This window comes from Microtus oregoni, unplaced genomic scaffold (genome assembly GCF_018167655.1).
Source record: "Microtus oregoni isolate MIOR12 unplaced genomic scaffold, Mior012 000048F_ref0000485, whole genome shotgun sequence".
NCBI lineage: Eukaryota > Metazoa > Chordata > Mammalia > Rodentia > Cricetidae > Microtus > Microtus oregoni.
The window spans coordinates 16,912,152-16,927,961 of record NW_024543222.1 but is presented as its reverse complement, the minus strand read 5'-3'; the positions used below and the strand labels follow the sequence as shown (position 1 = coordinate 16,927,961).

Here is a 15,810-nt window from a genome sequence, read left to right as displayed (position 1 = left end):
GAAGAGGCTATTCTGATGGGTACTGTCACAGTGAAAAGTGACCCCAGTTCTCAAGGGGACAAAGTGAAGGAGTATCTAGAGATGCATCTGTATCAGCCCTGTGGTCCTGACCTATGAACCACCCTTTCTGGGGAGGGGGCTCAGCATGAAGGACATGCATTCCATCTCCAGTGAAGAGGGGAGAAGGGAAAGCAGAGTGGGCAGAGAGCAACAATATGGATGTTGGCACAGCCCCATGCAAGGATGACATGCACACTTGTCAACTGTCAAGTCTTCTATTAAAAAGACCAGGAGCTGGATGCTGGCTTCCTACTTCTGTTTCACACAGGTCCTCATAGAGTGACATCTGAGGACACACACTCTGCCCCTCACTTCTATGTTCCTTGGATTTTCAAACATAGCATCAAAGTGGCTTCTCTGCCACCAGTTATCACACACTGTCATACTCAAGAATGCTGTGGTCTTTTGGTGTCTGGTCGACCACTAGGCAGTTGATTTACTTACATTTGGAAGTTACTAACATGGGCGGGGCTGCAGGAGGAATGCCATGGCCCAGAACGAGCCCACTATCCCCCCAGGGCTCCTCAGCAAGTTCCAGCCTGGCTCAGCAGGACTTGATGGTCTCCTTCAGCAGAGCCCCTTTAGTTAGTCTGAAGGGGGCACCGGGAAAAACTGCTCAGAGGAATCAAAGTGTCGCTTCTTGTGAGCATACACCAGCTGAGAGCGCTAAGCTTGCTTTCTGCAGGCAGTGATGGAAAGGGGCTTTGCTCAGTTCACTGAAGACTTCAGGAGGAAAAAAAAAAAAACAGAAAGAAACCACAAACACTGTCATAAGGTCGTTCGTTACTTGCTAGGTTTTAAAGGAATGGGAACACACTGCTCAATGACAGTGTGACAGGAAAGGGACAGAAGATCGAGGAGAGCTTTGTGTTCAGATGCCACATCCCTAACCACCAGATACCAGACCGAAGAAGCTCTCTGACACAGACTTGGTTAATCTGGGACCATGTGCTGCCAAGGCTGAGCTAGCTCCAGGGGTGCTCGGCCTCCAGTGCATCATGCCTGGGCTCAGAGAGGCCTGGGCTCTAGGAGACTCCACCATGTGTACCACATTGAACTCAGGCTGAGGGCCGGACAGTTCAGCTGCCCCTCCCACAAGAAAAAGTCATAAAAACCCATTGTTTCCTTAAGAAAATAAATATTTCTAGGAGGTAAAAATACAAGTACAGAGGCTGGGGAGGGGTAGGGAGTGGGGTCAACATGGTCCAGGAGTGTCACGGTTCATTCCTTCAACAAATACAGCTGAGGTATTAGGGCCTTGCTGTGTGTAATGCATCACCAACACTCACTCTCCCCGCCCATCCCAGGATGCACAACTTGTCCGATTTGTGTGTGATTTTTCAAGACAGGGTTTCTCTAAAATGTAGTCCTGGTTGTCCTAGAACCCACTCTGCAGACCAGGGTGGCCTCAAACTCACAGAGATCTGCCTGCCTCTGCCTCCCAAGGGCTGGGATTAAAGGCTCTGGCCAAAGCCCTGCTTAAATTTGTTTCTGTCTTACACTATGAAGACAGTTAGGTTTGGGAAATGCTCAGTTTAAAATAGCACAACACAGGACCAGCTCATCATCAGCCAGAGAAAGCCACATGCTGCAGGAGAGGCAGGTGAGTGGTCAGCTGCCCTTCAGCGCCGCCGGAAAGCTCGAGAGATTCTCCAGGCATTCGGCTCCTCGTAGCGATTATACAGAGGCTCCAGGCGCTGCTGTTTCTTCTGCTTGCTTAGCTTGGTCGGGTCAGAGACCTTGAAGAAAGCTGGAGCAAACTCCACAAGCCACCGAGGGTCGATAGTGGTGACCTCACGCATGTATTCCTTGGTGGTCAGCACCAGTTCATGGTATACCACCCTGTAGGAGAGAGACAGGACTCAAACCTTGGATTAGGCTTTACCCCACAGCCAGTCTGGTCCCCTGGGGACCACAGCTGAGCTGACATTTGTTCTATCATTTCTCCTGCCTAACCCTTCAGGAGACTCTGGTCTGTTTATGAAAGCCACACCCCATTACTTCACGCCTAAACTCCTCCAACACAAGACGGCTCACAGGAAGACAGTTCTAGCCTGGTCTCAGCACGCATTAATCATGTGACAATGGAACAGCTCTGTCCCTTCTCTAGGTTTCAGTGTCTTGATCTGTAAAATAAAACTGGTTTCTTAGGTAATTTCCATAAAACTCTAAGTTTCTGGAGAGGGGCTCCACAGATCACCACCAAGGGACAGGAAGTGCCAAGTGGACAAAGTGCAGTAGGTAGTGCCAGGTATGGTGGCACACACCCTTAAGTGTATGTGTGTATTTGTGTGAGCATGAGCCTGCATGTGGAGATTACAGGGCTATTCTGTGGGGTCAGTTTTCTTCCTCCGTCTAAATTTCTGTGGGTTCTGAGGATCAAACTCAGGCCATCTGGCTTGCACAGCAAGCACTCATACCTGCTGAGTCATCTCACCAGCCCTGTTTCTGTTTGAGACTGGGTCTCCATATGTAGCCAAGACTAGTCTCAACCTCAAGGCAATCCTCCTGATCCCTTCATGAGAGCCAGGATTACAAGCATGATCAATCATGCCCGGCTTAAACTGTTTTTTACTTTTTTTTTAAAGATTTATTTATTTATTATGTATACAACATTCTGCCTCCATGTATGCCCACATGCCAGAAGAGGGCACCAGATCTCATTACAGATGGTTGTGAGCCACCATGTGGTCGCTGGGAATTGAACTCAGGACCTCTGGAAGAGCAGCCAGTGCTCTTAACCACTGAGCCATCTCTCCAGCCCCCGGCTTAAACTTTTAAAGACCATGGTGGGTGTAGTGGCACAAGTCTTCAATCCCAAGATTTTGGAGGCAGAAGCAGTTGGATCACTGTGAGTTCGAGGCCAGCCTGGTCTACATAGTGAATTCCAGACCAACCAGAGCTATGTAGTGAGAGACCCTGCCTTGAAAAAAAACAAACAAAACCCCCAAAACCCTTTTTAAAATCATCTCATCAGATTTCTAAGATCGCTCCCTGCTGTCATGCCTATAATTTTACTTCTCTTAAAGGGGCTGTTTATGGGCTGGAAACTCAACTTAGAAGGTAAAATGCTTGCCTTGCAAGAACAAGGATCTAAGTTCAATCCTGAGCACCTACATAATGCTGGGCATGGTGATGTACACTTGCAATCTCAGTGCTAAGGAGGCGGAAACAAAGGCTCCCTGTGTTCACCAGCCAATCTTGTCTCTTTGGTGATCTCCAGGCAACAAGATTATCTTAAAAGGAGAAAGACTATGTTCCCCAGGATGACTCCTGAGGCTCTCCTCTGCCTCCACACACATACAAAGGTACGCCCATACACACATAAATACACACATTAAAGACAACAGGAGAACTTGGCAGTGTCCCTACTTTGGGCTTATGTTACTCTAGAAATACAAGCAAAGTCAAAATGCGAAGTGGGGGAGGTAGAGACTTAGGAGTCCTCTGCCCAGTACAAGTCACCTACCATTCTGGCTGTCTATTGAAGAGTGCACTGGAAGGATGGATGTAGACCACCTGCTGATCAATCAGCGTCCGGTAGCCCTCCTGAGGGTCCTTCTTGGCAGCATTCCGGAAGAAGCCGCTGCAGATGGCCTTCTGCACTCGGACTGTGGACTTGCCGCAGGAGACCACATCCAGTTTGTGCCTGTCAGGACAGTAAGAGCAGACAAGACATGAGTCTGCTCAGTGCACGAGCTGCTCAATGCTCCACCTGAGGGTCCTCACAGTCATCACCAGGACTAGGGCTTCCTCGCAGCACAATACAGAGAGAGTATAGTGGGCAATATGAAGGGACTAAAAGCCAGAAACTTGGCTCAGGCAAGAATTCAACCCCAGACTAATAATCCAGAGGCTTGTAAGGAAAGCATTCTTCTTTATTCCTTCAAGATAGGGTTTCTCTGTGTAGCTCTGCTGTCCTGGAACTATCTCTGCAGACCAGGCTAGCCTCAAACTCAGAGATCCACCTGCCTCTGCTTCCCAAGTGCTGGGATTAAAGGTGTGCACCACCACTGCCTGACTTTAAAGAAAGCATTCTTAACTAATTAAATTATCTTCCTCTCAGGAAGTTTCTGAAGCAATTCTTAGCCACATGTCTGCTTGAGGAGACAGCCTACAAGATGAACACTGCAGGAAAATGCTCTGTTAGAAACAAGCACACAGGTACCTGCAACTGTGCAGATACATTTGGAGGTGAGCAGTCATAAGACCCAGGGAGACATGACAACCCAAAACTAATGTCCCCATTCCTGACTGACCTGTCCATTATGCCTAACATCTGCTTGCGAATGTCCTGGGCCCGGCGTAGGGAACGAGCCTGGATAAAGTTCTCATAGCACCATGGGTTGGAGAATTTGTTGTTCTTCCAGGAGTTATATACGGCCAGCAGGGTGAGATGGTCCCCTTCTGTCTGATGGAATTTGGCCTTCTTCTGATCTGCAAGGGCCTGTTTATCCTGCCAAGCAGTGGGACAGAAAGTCATTCCTTACCTATCAAGTACTAAGTGAGCAGCTGCCACAGAAACGCATGTGCCAGCTTGTCACAGCATCTCCCACAACACAGCACAGGCTGATGCCACTACACCCGTTGGGACGTGGGGTTGAGCACCTTACCTTGGGTCGGTAGAAGACATTTTGCACAGAAAGCATGGACACAATAGTCAGCATCTCTTCGCTACAGCCCAGATGCACAGACATGATGAGCATTTTGCAGAGCATTGGCTCCAGAGGAAACTCCGCCATCTACAGGAAGAAGAAGAAACTACACCTGCTTCCCTGTAGACAATGCACATGGACTGACTAGCCACGCAAGGCCCTAGTCAGTGGAAAAGAGATTACAGACGCCCCATGGTGATGTGGGGGTGTCTGTCTCCACCATAAATTTATTTTGCTAAATAAGCTCTCAGGTCATAGAGCATAACTACTGTTGATGTAAATGGGAATGGTGCAGATACCCTTTATTTGTTTCTGAGACTACACAGGAAGTTAGTTCCTGCCTAGCCTGGACTACATACAGAACAACCTGTCTTAAAATAACAATAGTAGTAATCATTAATATAATCAAGATTAGATTCAATAATATATCCTGAGTACGACTAACTGCAAGCAATCTTTTCTATTAAGAAGAAACATTTTAAAGTAATAATATAAAATTCAAGTAAAAAGCAAAACCTGCCAGGGAGTGGTGGTACACTTGGGAGGCAGAGGTAGGTGGATCTCTGAGTTCTAGGACAGTCAGGAATGTTACACAGAGAAACCCTGCACCCTGCCCCCACCCCCTAAAAAAACAACTTAACCAAAATGTTGTGGAATAATCTTTTTGCACACTTGTGAAGATGTGTGACTCTGGTTTACTAAAAAGCTGAATGGCCAATAGCTAGGCAGGATTTCCAGGCACAGAGGGTGTTGGGAAGAAGAAAGGTAAAGCTGTCAACTAGACATTGAGGAATCAGGATGGACAGTACAGAGATGAGGCAATATAGCCACAAGAGAGAGAGTACATTAATAAAAATGGGTTAATTTAAGTTATGGTTAGAAACTAGCCTACGTTAAGGCCAAACTTTTATAATTAATAGGAAGTCTCCAAGTCATTTTTTTTTTTTTTTGTGAGCTGATGGCCCAAAAGAAAAGTCTGTCTACACTAAAATAAAATAAAAAAGCAAAACCCCAAAGTGGTAAGATGGCTTAATAGGTAAAGGTAGTTGCCACATAAGCCTGAGACCTGAGTTCAATCCCTAGAACCCACACAAAAGTGGAAAGAGAAAAACAACTCCACAAACTTAGCATTCATGACCACCTCCAGGAGCCTCATCATCATCATCATAATAATAATAATAAAAATAATAATAAACCTTGAGTAGAAATAAACTCCACTCATTTCCTGAAAGAAAATAAAAGGGCATTTAGGGTCAGTTGTGGTGGTGTCTGTTGCGTGGAGACAAAGGTGAGAAGATCAGAGTTCAAGGACAGCCTGGCTCCCACTATCCATTCCCCCCACCTTCTAAAGAGCATTTAACCCTACTCAAAGCTTTTCAAGTCCTCAACACTTGCTTTTGCTAAACCAAAGGGGGAAGACCAGCCAGGGTGCCCTCCCCAAAGCACCAGAAGTTCTCCTGCCCCTTACCCTGCGGCCCAGGCGAGTGAGCAGGCCCTCATCATCCAGGGCCCCTAGTGTATACAGCTGCTCCATGGCCGTGATCAGAGTTTCCATTGGTGGGGCATCCATGAAGTCAAAAGACAGCAGGTCATTAATGCCCATGGCCTAGAAAATAAAGCAACAGGAAGATGAGCCTCACCAGTTAAAACGGAGATGGTCCCATGTTAAATGCTCCACTGTTTCTTCAATGCAATTAGGAAGCCCAGGCAGAGTGGCAGTAACCTCCAGACTCTTCCCACACGAAGTTCAGACTATTATCATCCATGCATGTTTTCAGCGAACGCTCTTCCTACCTCCACTTCCTAAGTGCTGGAATTACAGGCATGCACAACTACACCTGGTTTATGCAGTGCTGGGAAGGAACCGAAGGCTTCGTGAATGGTGCACCAACACTACACCAACTGAGTCAAATGCCTAGACCCCTCAGGAAACTTGAGAAAACATTCCTCTGTGCTGGAGAGACTGCTCAGAGGTAAGGGCACTTTGCTGTTCTTCTGGAGTTCAGGTCCCAAGCCAACATCGGGCAGCTCACAACCATCTGTAACTCTAACCCCAGGCAATTCGGTGCCCTGGTCTTCTAAAGCACCTGCTCACGTGCAAGCACACATGCAAATACACATGCTATACCTAACTCTAAACCTTTAACAAAACAAAAACATTCTTTCCAAATAAACAAACACACAGAGTTACAACAAAAGGACAAACTTTAACTCAGTGTTTAAAAGAGGCTGAAACTGTGTGCAGTGGCGCACACCTTTAATCCCACCACAAGGAGGGGGCAGGGGCAGAGGCAGGTGGGTCTCTGTGAGTTCAAGAACAGTCCTACATAGAGTGTTCCAGGTCATTCTAGACTATATAGTAAGACCTAGTCTCAACCCCCCCCCACCCCTTTATCCCCCCCCCCACAAAAAGGGGTTGGAAAACTTAGTTCAAGGTCATTCTCAACTATACATCAAGTTCTAGGTCAACCTGGAATACATGAGACCCTGTCTCAAAACACCCCCCCTCCCCCGCAAAAAGAAAGAAGAAAGAAAAAGACAGAAAGAAAAAAAGTGCAGTTATATGATCTATCACATAAAACTATAAAACTGCTTCCTGAGCAAACCTGACAATCTGAGTTTGATCCCTAGACCTACCCGTCCCGTGGAAGGGGAGAACCAACCCCCAAAAGTTGCCCTCTGACCTCCACATGCACTTACCACCCACTCATCTCCACTCATGGTCACCGATAAAAGGAAAGAGTACAGAGGAGATGTGGGGTGGTGAGCAAAGTTGAAGATTCATTTAAATAGACATTTCACCAAAGAAGACACACAAGCTCTCTCGGGGCAATGCAAGTAAAAACTACAACAAAACACTAGGGTGTAGCAGGATAGGAAAAAAACAAAACAGGACATCTCGTATATTTCTTCTAGGAATATGAAAATCCACTATGGAAGTAGTTTGGTGGTGGTTTAAAAAGTAAAACACAGCCCAGCAGGCGCTTTTTCTAAAGAGAGCCCTCAGGAGGCAGAGGCAGGCCATTCTTTATAAGTTTCAAGCCAACCAAGGCTAACAAGTTATCAACAATGTTTTAAAAATAAAAAGTTAAACATAGTTACCATATGACCCAACTTGTATATCCCTAGGTTCATACTTAAAAATATCAAAAGGAGGCTGGAGAGATGGTCAAGTGGTTGAGAGCACACATTACTCTTCCACAGAACCTGAGTTCAGTTCCCAGGACCCATATCAGGAGGCTCACAACCACCTACAACTCCAGCTCCAGGGGATCCACCAGTCTGGCCTCTGTACACATACACACATATAGACACATTATAAAAAATTTAAAACTTAAACACATATTGAGGGGCTGGAGAGATGGCTCATTGGTTAAGAGCACTGGATGCTCTTCCATAGGTCCTGAGTTCAATTCCCAGCACCTGCATGGTGGTTCAAAACCATCATAATAAGATCTAGTGCCCTCTTTTGGTATGCAGGTATATATATAGCCACAACACTGTATACATAATAAATAAATAAATAAATCTTAAAAACACACACACACACACATATTGAGGGGTCAGAGAAACCACCTAGCAGTTAAGAGCACTGGCTTCTTCCAGAGGACCCATGGAACATTATCCTAAGACAGGCATGAAATCCCAGCACACACAACAGCCTGTCCACACCTCAAAAGAATTATGCTAGGTGAAGTCAGAAAGACTAGGTAAATGCAGACACTCATGCGCATGCTCGCTCTCGCGCTCTCTCTCTCTCTCTCTCTCTCTCTGAATGTAGCATATTACTACCAAAGACTAGGGAATGGGGAAAGGGAAGCTGGCTAAAAGGATAATGTGAACACTCTGAGAACAGATCAGCGTGATGGCTGTACAAAGGCTGGACCTAATGTGGAGATAACACTAAAAGCTTACAATGGCCAAGCACAATGACACACATCTATAATCCTGACACTCTGGAAGTAGTAGCAGGAGGATCACAAGTTTGGGGCCAGTCTGAGCTACACAGAAAGACTCTGACTCAAAATAAAAACAGCAGAAGTTACAATGGCTAGTGATGTGACTCAGTGGGGAGTGAGAGCTTACTATGCTGCGGCTGTAGGTTTAAAACCCAGAACAAGCCGGACGGTGGTGGCCTTTAATTCCAGCACTCGGGAGGCAGAGACAGGCGGATCTCAGTAAGTTCGAAGCCAGCCTGGTCTTCAAGAGCTAGTTCCAGGATAGCTCCAAAGCCACAGAGAAACCCTGTCTTGAAAAACAAAAACAAACATACAAAAAACCAGAACAAGCCAGGTGTGGTAGTACACATATTTAATGCCAATGCTCAAGGCTGAAGTAGGCAGATCTTTATGAGAGTCCGAGGCTAACCTGGTCTACAAGTGAGTCCCAGGACATGCAGGACTACACAGTGAAGTCCATTCTCAGAAAACAACAAAGAAGAAGAACAAGAAGGAAGAGGAGTAGGAAGAAGAGGAGAAAGAGGAAGACAGACAGAACGACAAAAAAAAAAAAGCTTAAAGCAATTTGTACATTTTAATTATACATATTTTACAATAATAAAAGAGCATAGCTTCGCTGTCCTGTCTTCTGCACATCTGTGGAGTGCTTCATGCCATAGTAGTGGCTGGGGCATAAAGAGAATGCCAACACGCTACTGCTCAAGAGTTCTGTGTATGAGAACATATGTATGGCACAGAACAGCGAATTTGGTGAAGTGACTGAACGATGCTCTGTTCGTCTGTGAAGGGTGCTGTGCTTCCCCTTCTTCCTCATAAAGGGTCTGCAATCCTAAGCACAGCAGGCATCCAATAACTGCTTAGTGTGTGAACAATAGCTGTGAAGAGTTATGTCAGCAATCACTGTGCCAAGTGCCTTCGCCTGCATCCTTCCACCTCGCTCTCCAACCAATACTATTAACAGATGCCTTTTTACGACAAGATCACAGAACAGGGGGCTGGGCAGATAAACGTGCCCAAAGTCACATGGCCAAACCAGAAGTCTGGGCCATGGAGGGACCACAGCGGGCTTTCCTCTGAAGCTGTTTCGGCCTTTCTTACACTAAATGAATAACAAATGACAAGAGAGTACTCTGCACTGGTGAAGTGCCAAGGCTCAGGGCAGCACTGGCGTCACGGGACACGCCATGAGCTGGGAAATGACTCATGTGACTCCTCCTGCCAAGAGAGACGGAAGAGCTCACTGGGGAGTGCTAGAGGAAGAGCAGAATTCTGACTGAAAGCAAGTCCTGCACGACAGCTGAGACCTGGACAACCTCCCCTTACAGTTTCAGAACCAGTACACCTTTTCCCCTTTTTAACCAGAATTCAAGGCTGGAGAGATGACTCAGCAGTTCTGCTGTTCTTCCAGAGTTTGATTCCTGACCTCCATGTCAGGTTCACAGCCATCACCTCCAGAGGGATTCTGACGCCTCTGGCCTCCCTTCTGAGAGTATCTGCACTTGAATTCACATATCCACATGCACACAAGTGCACAACATGCACATAATTAAAAATAATGACAATGAACATTAAAAAACAAAATTTAAAAGCAGAATTCACCGAATGTAGTGGAACATGCCTTTAATCCCTTGGGGGATTAAAGCACTTGGAGGTAGTGGTAAGTGGATCTTTTTGACTTCAAGGTCAAACCTAGTTTATATAACAAGTTCCAGGCCAATATATAGTCAGACCTTGTCTCATACATGGGAGCGCATGTACACACACACACACACACACACACACACACACACACGCAAGCAAAATGCAAGGAACAAATAAATTTGAATCTGAAAGCTGAAGTGGTTGGGGTTAAACATGTTTGTTTGTAGTTTGGTACTGATTACATAACTAAGACCTAGTAGAGCCAAATATCCTGCTGGTTAAATATTACAGTAAGAAACAAACCATGCACTCACAAGAGACTACAATTTCAGCCCAGGCTTGCACAGGGCGCTGTTATCACAGACACCACACAACACTGCACTTCATTCAAAGGAATGGTTCTGTGAGGTGACCTGAGTAAGGGGGCTGTGCGATAGGCAGTTCTTACCTTGAGGGACAGCACTGTGCTGGCCAGGTTGGTTCTCTGGATTTCTGGCACATTGGTGGTCAGCATTTCATCTCGGTAGGCACGTTCTGTGTACAGCCTGTAACACTTCCCTGGGCCGGTTCTCCCAGCTCTGCCAGCTCTCTGCTTTGCCTGAGCCTACAGGATGGGCATACAGAGTACCAGCTGTAAATCATTGCTGAGCAGCTTTAGCCAGGAAATCTGTCGGGTAAGGGACTGGCAAATGCTTTCTGTTTGCTTTTTATGAAGCAGAGTCAGGGTTTAACAAAGATAATTTCATCTAAATTTTAAGCATGAGGGTTAGGGAAAGAAAAAAGCTCAGAAAGAAAGATCTACCACTGCACTGGGGTGGGTTTCTCAGAGTTACCAGTTTAGGACCATTTCCAACACTAGAGATGCTCTTACCAATTCTCAGTACTTCTAGAAGTTTGTTCCAGGGAAGCACATACAAGGCAGGTGAACAGAAGAAATACAGAGAGCAGAACAAACAATAAAACACCAGCTCCACAATTATGATCAAAATTGGAAGCAAACTAAATAAATTATGTAGATCACACCGATGACTTTGCAGCCATTTTAAAATAAGCTTTGCAATGTTTGATAACAAAAATGAAAACCATCAGATGAAAAGGGCAAGTTACAATTAATATGACACTAATTTTATTAATTGTTGGCTTTATATTCTATTTGGCTTCTTGAGACAGACAGAGTCTCAAGACACAGCTGCCTGAAATAAAGAGTACTGGGATTAACAGTGTTAAATGTGTGTGCGTGACATCACGCTTAGGGGTCTATCTAGCCCTGGCTGTCCTGGAATTCAGAGAGTCTCCTGCCTTGGCCTTCCAAGTACTGGGATTATAGGCATGAACCACCATGTCCAGCTTATGAAGGGTTTGATGCATATGTATAAATTATTAGGATGAAATGGCTGGAGAAAAACAACTCAACAACTTGTCAGTGGCTTAGTCTACTGGTAGCTTATGCATGGTTTCTCCTTCCTTCCTTTCTTCCTTCTTTCTTTCCTTCCTCCTCCTCCCTCCCTCCCTCCCTTCCTCCCTCCCTCCCTCCCTTCCTGGTATTTTTGTTTTTGAGACAGCATTTCTTTGTGTGTAGCACTGGCTGTCCTGGAACTCTCTCTGTAGGCCAGGCTAGCCTTGACCTCACAGAGCTCTGCCTGTCTCTGTCTCCTGAGTGTCAGGATTAAAGGCATGCACCATCACCACCCAGCATATTTCTTTACATTTACTTACTATTTTTATGTGGATATGAGATACATGTATGAATTTATGTGTACTACATACACACGGGAGCCCTCAGAGGCTGTAAGAAGGCACTGCCATCTCCTAGAACTGGAGTTACGGGAGATTGTAAACCACCTCACAGGAGCTGGGAACAGAACCCAAGTCCTCCACAAGAAGAGTAAGCACTCTTAACTGCTGAGCCATCTCTCCAGGACGAAATGTCTTTTATTTTAAGACTTTAGTAAATATCCAATGTAGAATGTGTAACAGTTAACAGTGAAAAATATCAAGCCCTTAAAAAAAAATGGTTGGACGTGGTGGTGCATGCCTTTAATCCCAGTACAGAAAAATGCTATCTTGGAAAAAAAAAACAAAAAACAAAAACAAAAAAAAAAAAAACAAAAAACATGAAAGCACAATGAGTCATACGAATCTAGGCAACACTCACACTGCTGGGACTGCACAGCATCCCATGATGGAGAGCCAAATCAGGAAAGACACATGTAGTCAATTATTTGGTCATCCCGACAGAGACACACTAAGAAGCTGTACAGAGCACATGTATTGTCCCCAAGCTTTCTAGATCTAACCCTGCCTCTAGCAGCTATGTGGGAAAGGTAAGTCCTTTACTCCCACTGAACCCTAATCTCCTTACTGTGAAATGACAATACTGTCTACTAGCACTCAATACCCTGAGTAAGTGCATGTGAAATGCCCAGGACACTGCCTGGTACTTGGTAAGCACCCTGTGAATGTTAGTTGTTATTATTATTACCGAACTTCAGAATGAAAATAGCTTTGTGGTTTTTACAAACTATAAATGCTAATGCAGGGCTGCTATAAAAGATGAACACAATATTTGTCTAAAGCAAAAAAGTTCCCATCACCCACCAAGAGAACCATCAGTAGCATAGTGGCACCCACAGAAAAGCCTTAGCTAACATCCTGCCTACCAGCTTCCTGGGGCACAGCCGTATGCTCAGCCCAGAAATGCACATCATGTATTTTTTAAACAAAAATTGGATTGTTTCATTCATCATATTTTGTAGCTCGCTTCCTTCAATATGCCACAGTTACACATTTACAACATTAAATATAAATACACAATAGCAGTTAATCCCCCATAATACTCTACGGCATGGTTATACTATATTAGATTAAATTCTTCCCCTTCTGGCTGATCTAGAAGCCATCCTTCCGTGAACAATCATTTTTGTTCTTTGAATATGTACTCAATCACGTCTAACTTTCTAATATGTTCCTAGAAACAGAACAGGTTAAACAGATGAACTTTAAAATTTTATATAAGCTGTCACCAAATTTCCCTTAAAAAGATGACCAGGTAGGGGCTGGAGAGATGGCTCAGCAGTTAAGAGCATTGCCTGCTCTTCCAAAGGTCCTGAGTTCAATTCCCAGCAACCACATGGTGGCTCACAACCATCTGTAATGAGGTCTGGTGCCCTCTTCTGGCCTACAGGCACACATGCAGACAAAATATTGTATACATAATAAGTAAATAAATAAATATTTAAAAAAAAAAAAAAAAAAAAAAAAAAAAAGATGACCAGGTAATTCATTTTTAAATATACTTTAGGCAAGAGATTATCTCATAATTATTATTTTTTTAATTAATTTATTTATTATGTATACAACATTCTGCCTCGATGTATGCCCACACACCAGAGGAGGGCACCATATCTCAGTACAGATGGTTGTGAGCCACCATGTGGTTGCTGGGAATTGAACTCAGGACCTCTGAAAGAGCAGCCAGTGCTCTTAACCTCTGAGCCATCTCTCCAGCCCCCTCTCATAATTATTGAAGAAATGGATAATTATCTCATCAGTTACTACTCTTTCAGCTATCTGCTGCTAAGCATTTAAAAATATGTGTTTGCAGGGATGGAGAGATGGCTCAGAGGTTAAGAACACAAGTCCTGAGTTTAGTTCCCAGTAACCACATGGTGGCTTACAATTACCTACAATAAGATCTGATACCTTCTTCTGGCTTGTGGGCATACGTGCTGACCGAACACTGTATACATAATAAGTAAATAAATCTGAAAAAAAGAAAAAAATATGTGCTTGCGGGGTGTGGTGGTATAAACCTTTAATCCCAGCACTGGGGTAAGGGTGGGAAGACAGAGGCAGGCAGATCTCTATAAGTTCAAGGCCAGCTTGATCTACATAGCAAGCTCTAGTCCAGTCAAGGCTACAAATATGTACTTTATATATTATATATTATATAGACATATTAGATATTTAGCATATGTTTAGTATATAATATATATTTATTAAATTTATTAATTTATTTAAATTTATTAAATTTTTTTTTGTCTCAAAAAAAATTATGTGATATTGTGTGTGTGTGTTTGGGGGCTGGAGAGATAGCTCAGTGGTTAAGACCACTCAGAACCATAACAAATCCCAGAAATACCCTCACCAGGATTTTGGGGAAAGCTAACATAGATGCAGCCAACCTGAGAAATAGGTGTCACCACAAGCTGGTCGATTCCTGTTTTAGAATTGTAAACTTTCTGCTTCACAAACCCAGGGTCAACTACATAGTAGATGCCATCAATGGTCAGCGACGTCTCTGCGATGTTGGTGGCAATCACGACCTACAAATGAGAAAGACAGAGGCAGAGTGAGTTGAGGCTGAAACAGGCCCCACAGATTCCCAGGGACCTGCTGCCACCTCTGTCTGCTATCACCTGACATGTAACCCCGGCTCAGGCTTCCAGTGTCAGAGAGGAAGGGGCCTTCATGTGAACAGTTCCTTTGGAAGTGGGTGGTGCCTCAGAGGTTTGTAAAGCAGCAAAGAGCCAAGGCTGCTCAGAGCCAACCTCACTTGGTATAAATAGCTGTGTATCTATCTCATTGTCTAGAGCAATGATTACTATAACTTTAATATTCCAGGTCCCTGGGAAAACATAGACTTCCTGGCCTCACATGCGCCACAGCAAAATGAGCTTCTTCTTCTCCCACAGAGACATCTGGACTATGAGTGGGTTGTACATATATGTGGAACAGAGGAGGACTGCATCTTTTCTTCTCATCATAAAATGAACATGAGGCGACAGAGGAATTTCATGGGGTGTGTGTACAGCAGTATCTGTGATCTAGAAGATTACGACTCTCAGCTTGGCTCTGCCACTGGTTTTCCACCCAGACGTTCAGCTCATAAAACACAATCGCTTAGAAAAACCATTGCTAGGAGGCAGCAAAACGTCTCACAATCATACCAGTATCTTACCGGCCCTGGAAGGCGTTTACCTGCCACACAGCCACAAAGGCCCTGCTTAGAAACCATCCAGCCTTGGGGCTGGAGAGACGGCTCAGTGGCTGCCCTCCCAGAGGACCTGGGTTCAATTCCCAACACTCACATGATGGCTCACATCTGTCTGTAACTCAAGTTCCAGGGCTTCTGACACCCTCACACAGTATACATGAAGTCAAAACACCAATGAACATTTAAAAAAAAAAAAGAGTAAATAAATGGTTTTTTAAAAAAGAAACAATCCAACCAACAGAAACAACAGAGGAAGAAATCACCATCCACCCCTCCGAAACCTGCTCCCATGTCAGAACCACGTCCCACCCAGCTATGCAAGTCACTCTTCACCCCTCCACCTCCTGACACCATGTTTTCCCGCCCGTCTACTTCCACTGCTAGGACTACACGCAGAGAAACACACATCCCAATAAACTGATAAAGAAATGTTTACAGCAGAAGCACTCATGGTATACTACAAATTAGAAATTATCAACTAATGAACAACATACAAAAT

General features: G+C 44.7%; 1 protein-coding gene across 1 annotated transcript in view; it reads right to left on the bottom strand.

Annotated features, from left to right (window-relative positions):
- Nucleotides 1–831: 831 nt before the first annotated feature.
- Nucleotides 832–15,810, bottom strand: part of Dhx8 (DEAH-box helicase 8) — a 35,284-nt gene continuing 20,305 nt past the window's right edge. The window contains exons 17-23 of the mRNA XM_041635787.1: nt 14,500–14,640; nt 10,764–10,919; nt 6,184–6,321; nt 4,674–4,802; nt 4,320–4,516; nt 3,530–3,709; nt 832–1,902 (exon numbers count right to left, since the gene is read on the bottom strand). Coding sequence (XP_041491721.1) covers nt 1,683–1,902; nt 3,530–3,709; nt 4,320–4,516; nt 4,674–4,802; nt 6,184–6,321; nt 10,764–10,919; nt 14,500–14,640 — 1,161 coding nt within the window. The 3' untranslated portion in view covers nt 832–1,682. The remainder of the gene's footprint in view (nt 1,903–3,529; nt 3,710–4,319; nt 4,517–4,673; nt 4,803–6,183; nt 6,322–10,763; nt 10,920–14,499; nt 14,641–15,810) is intronic.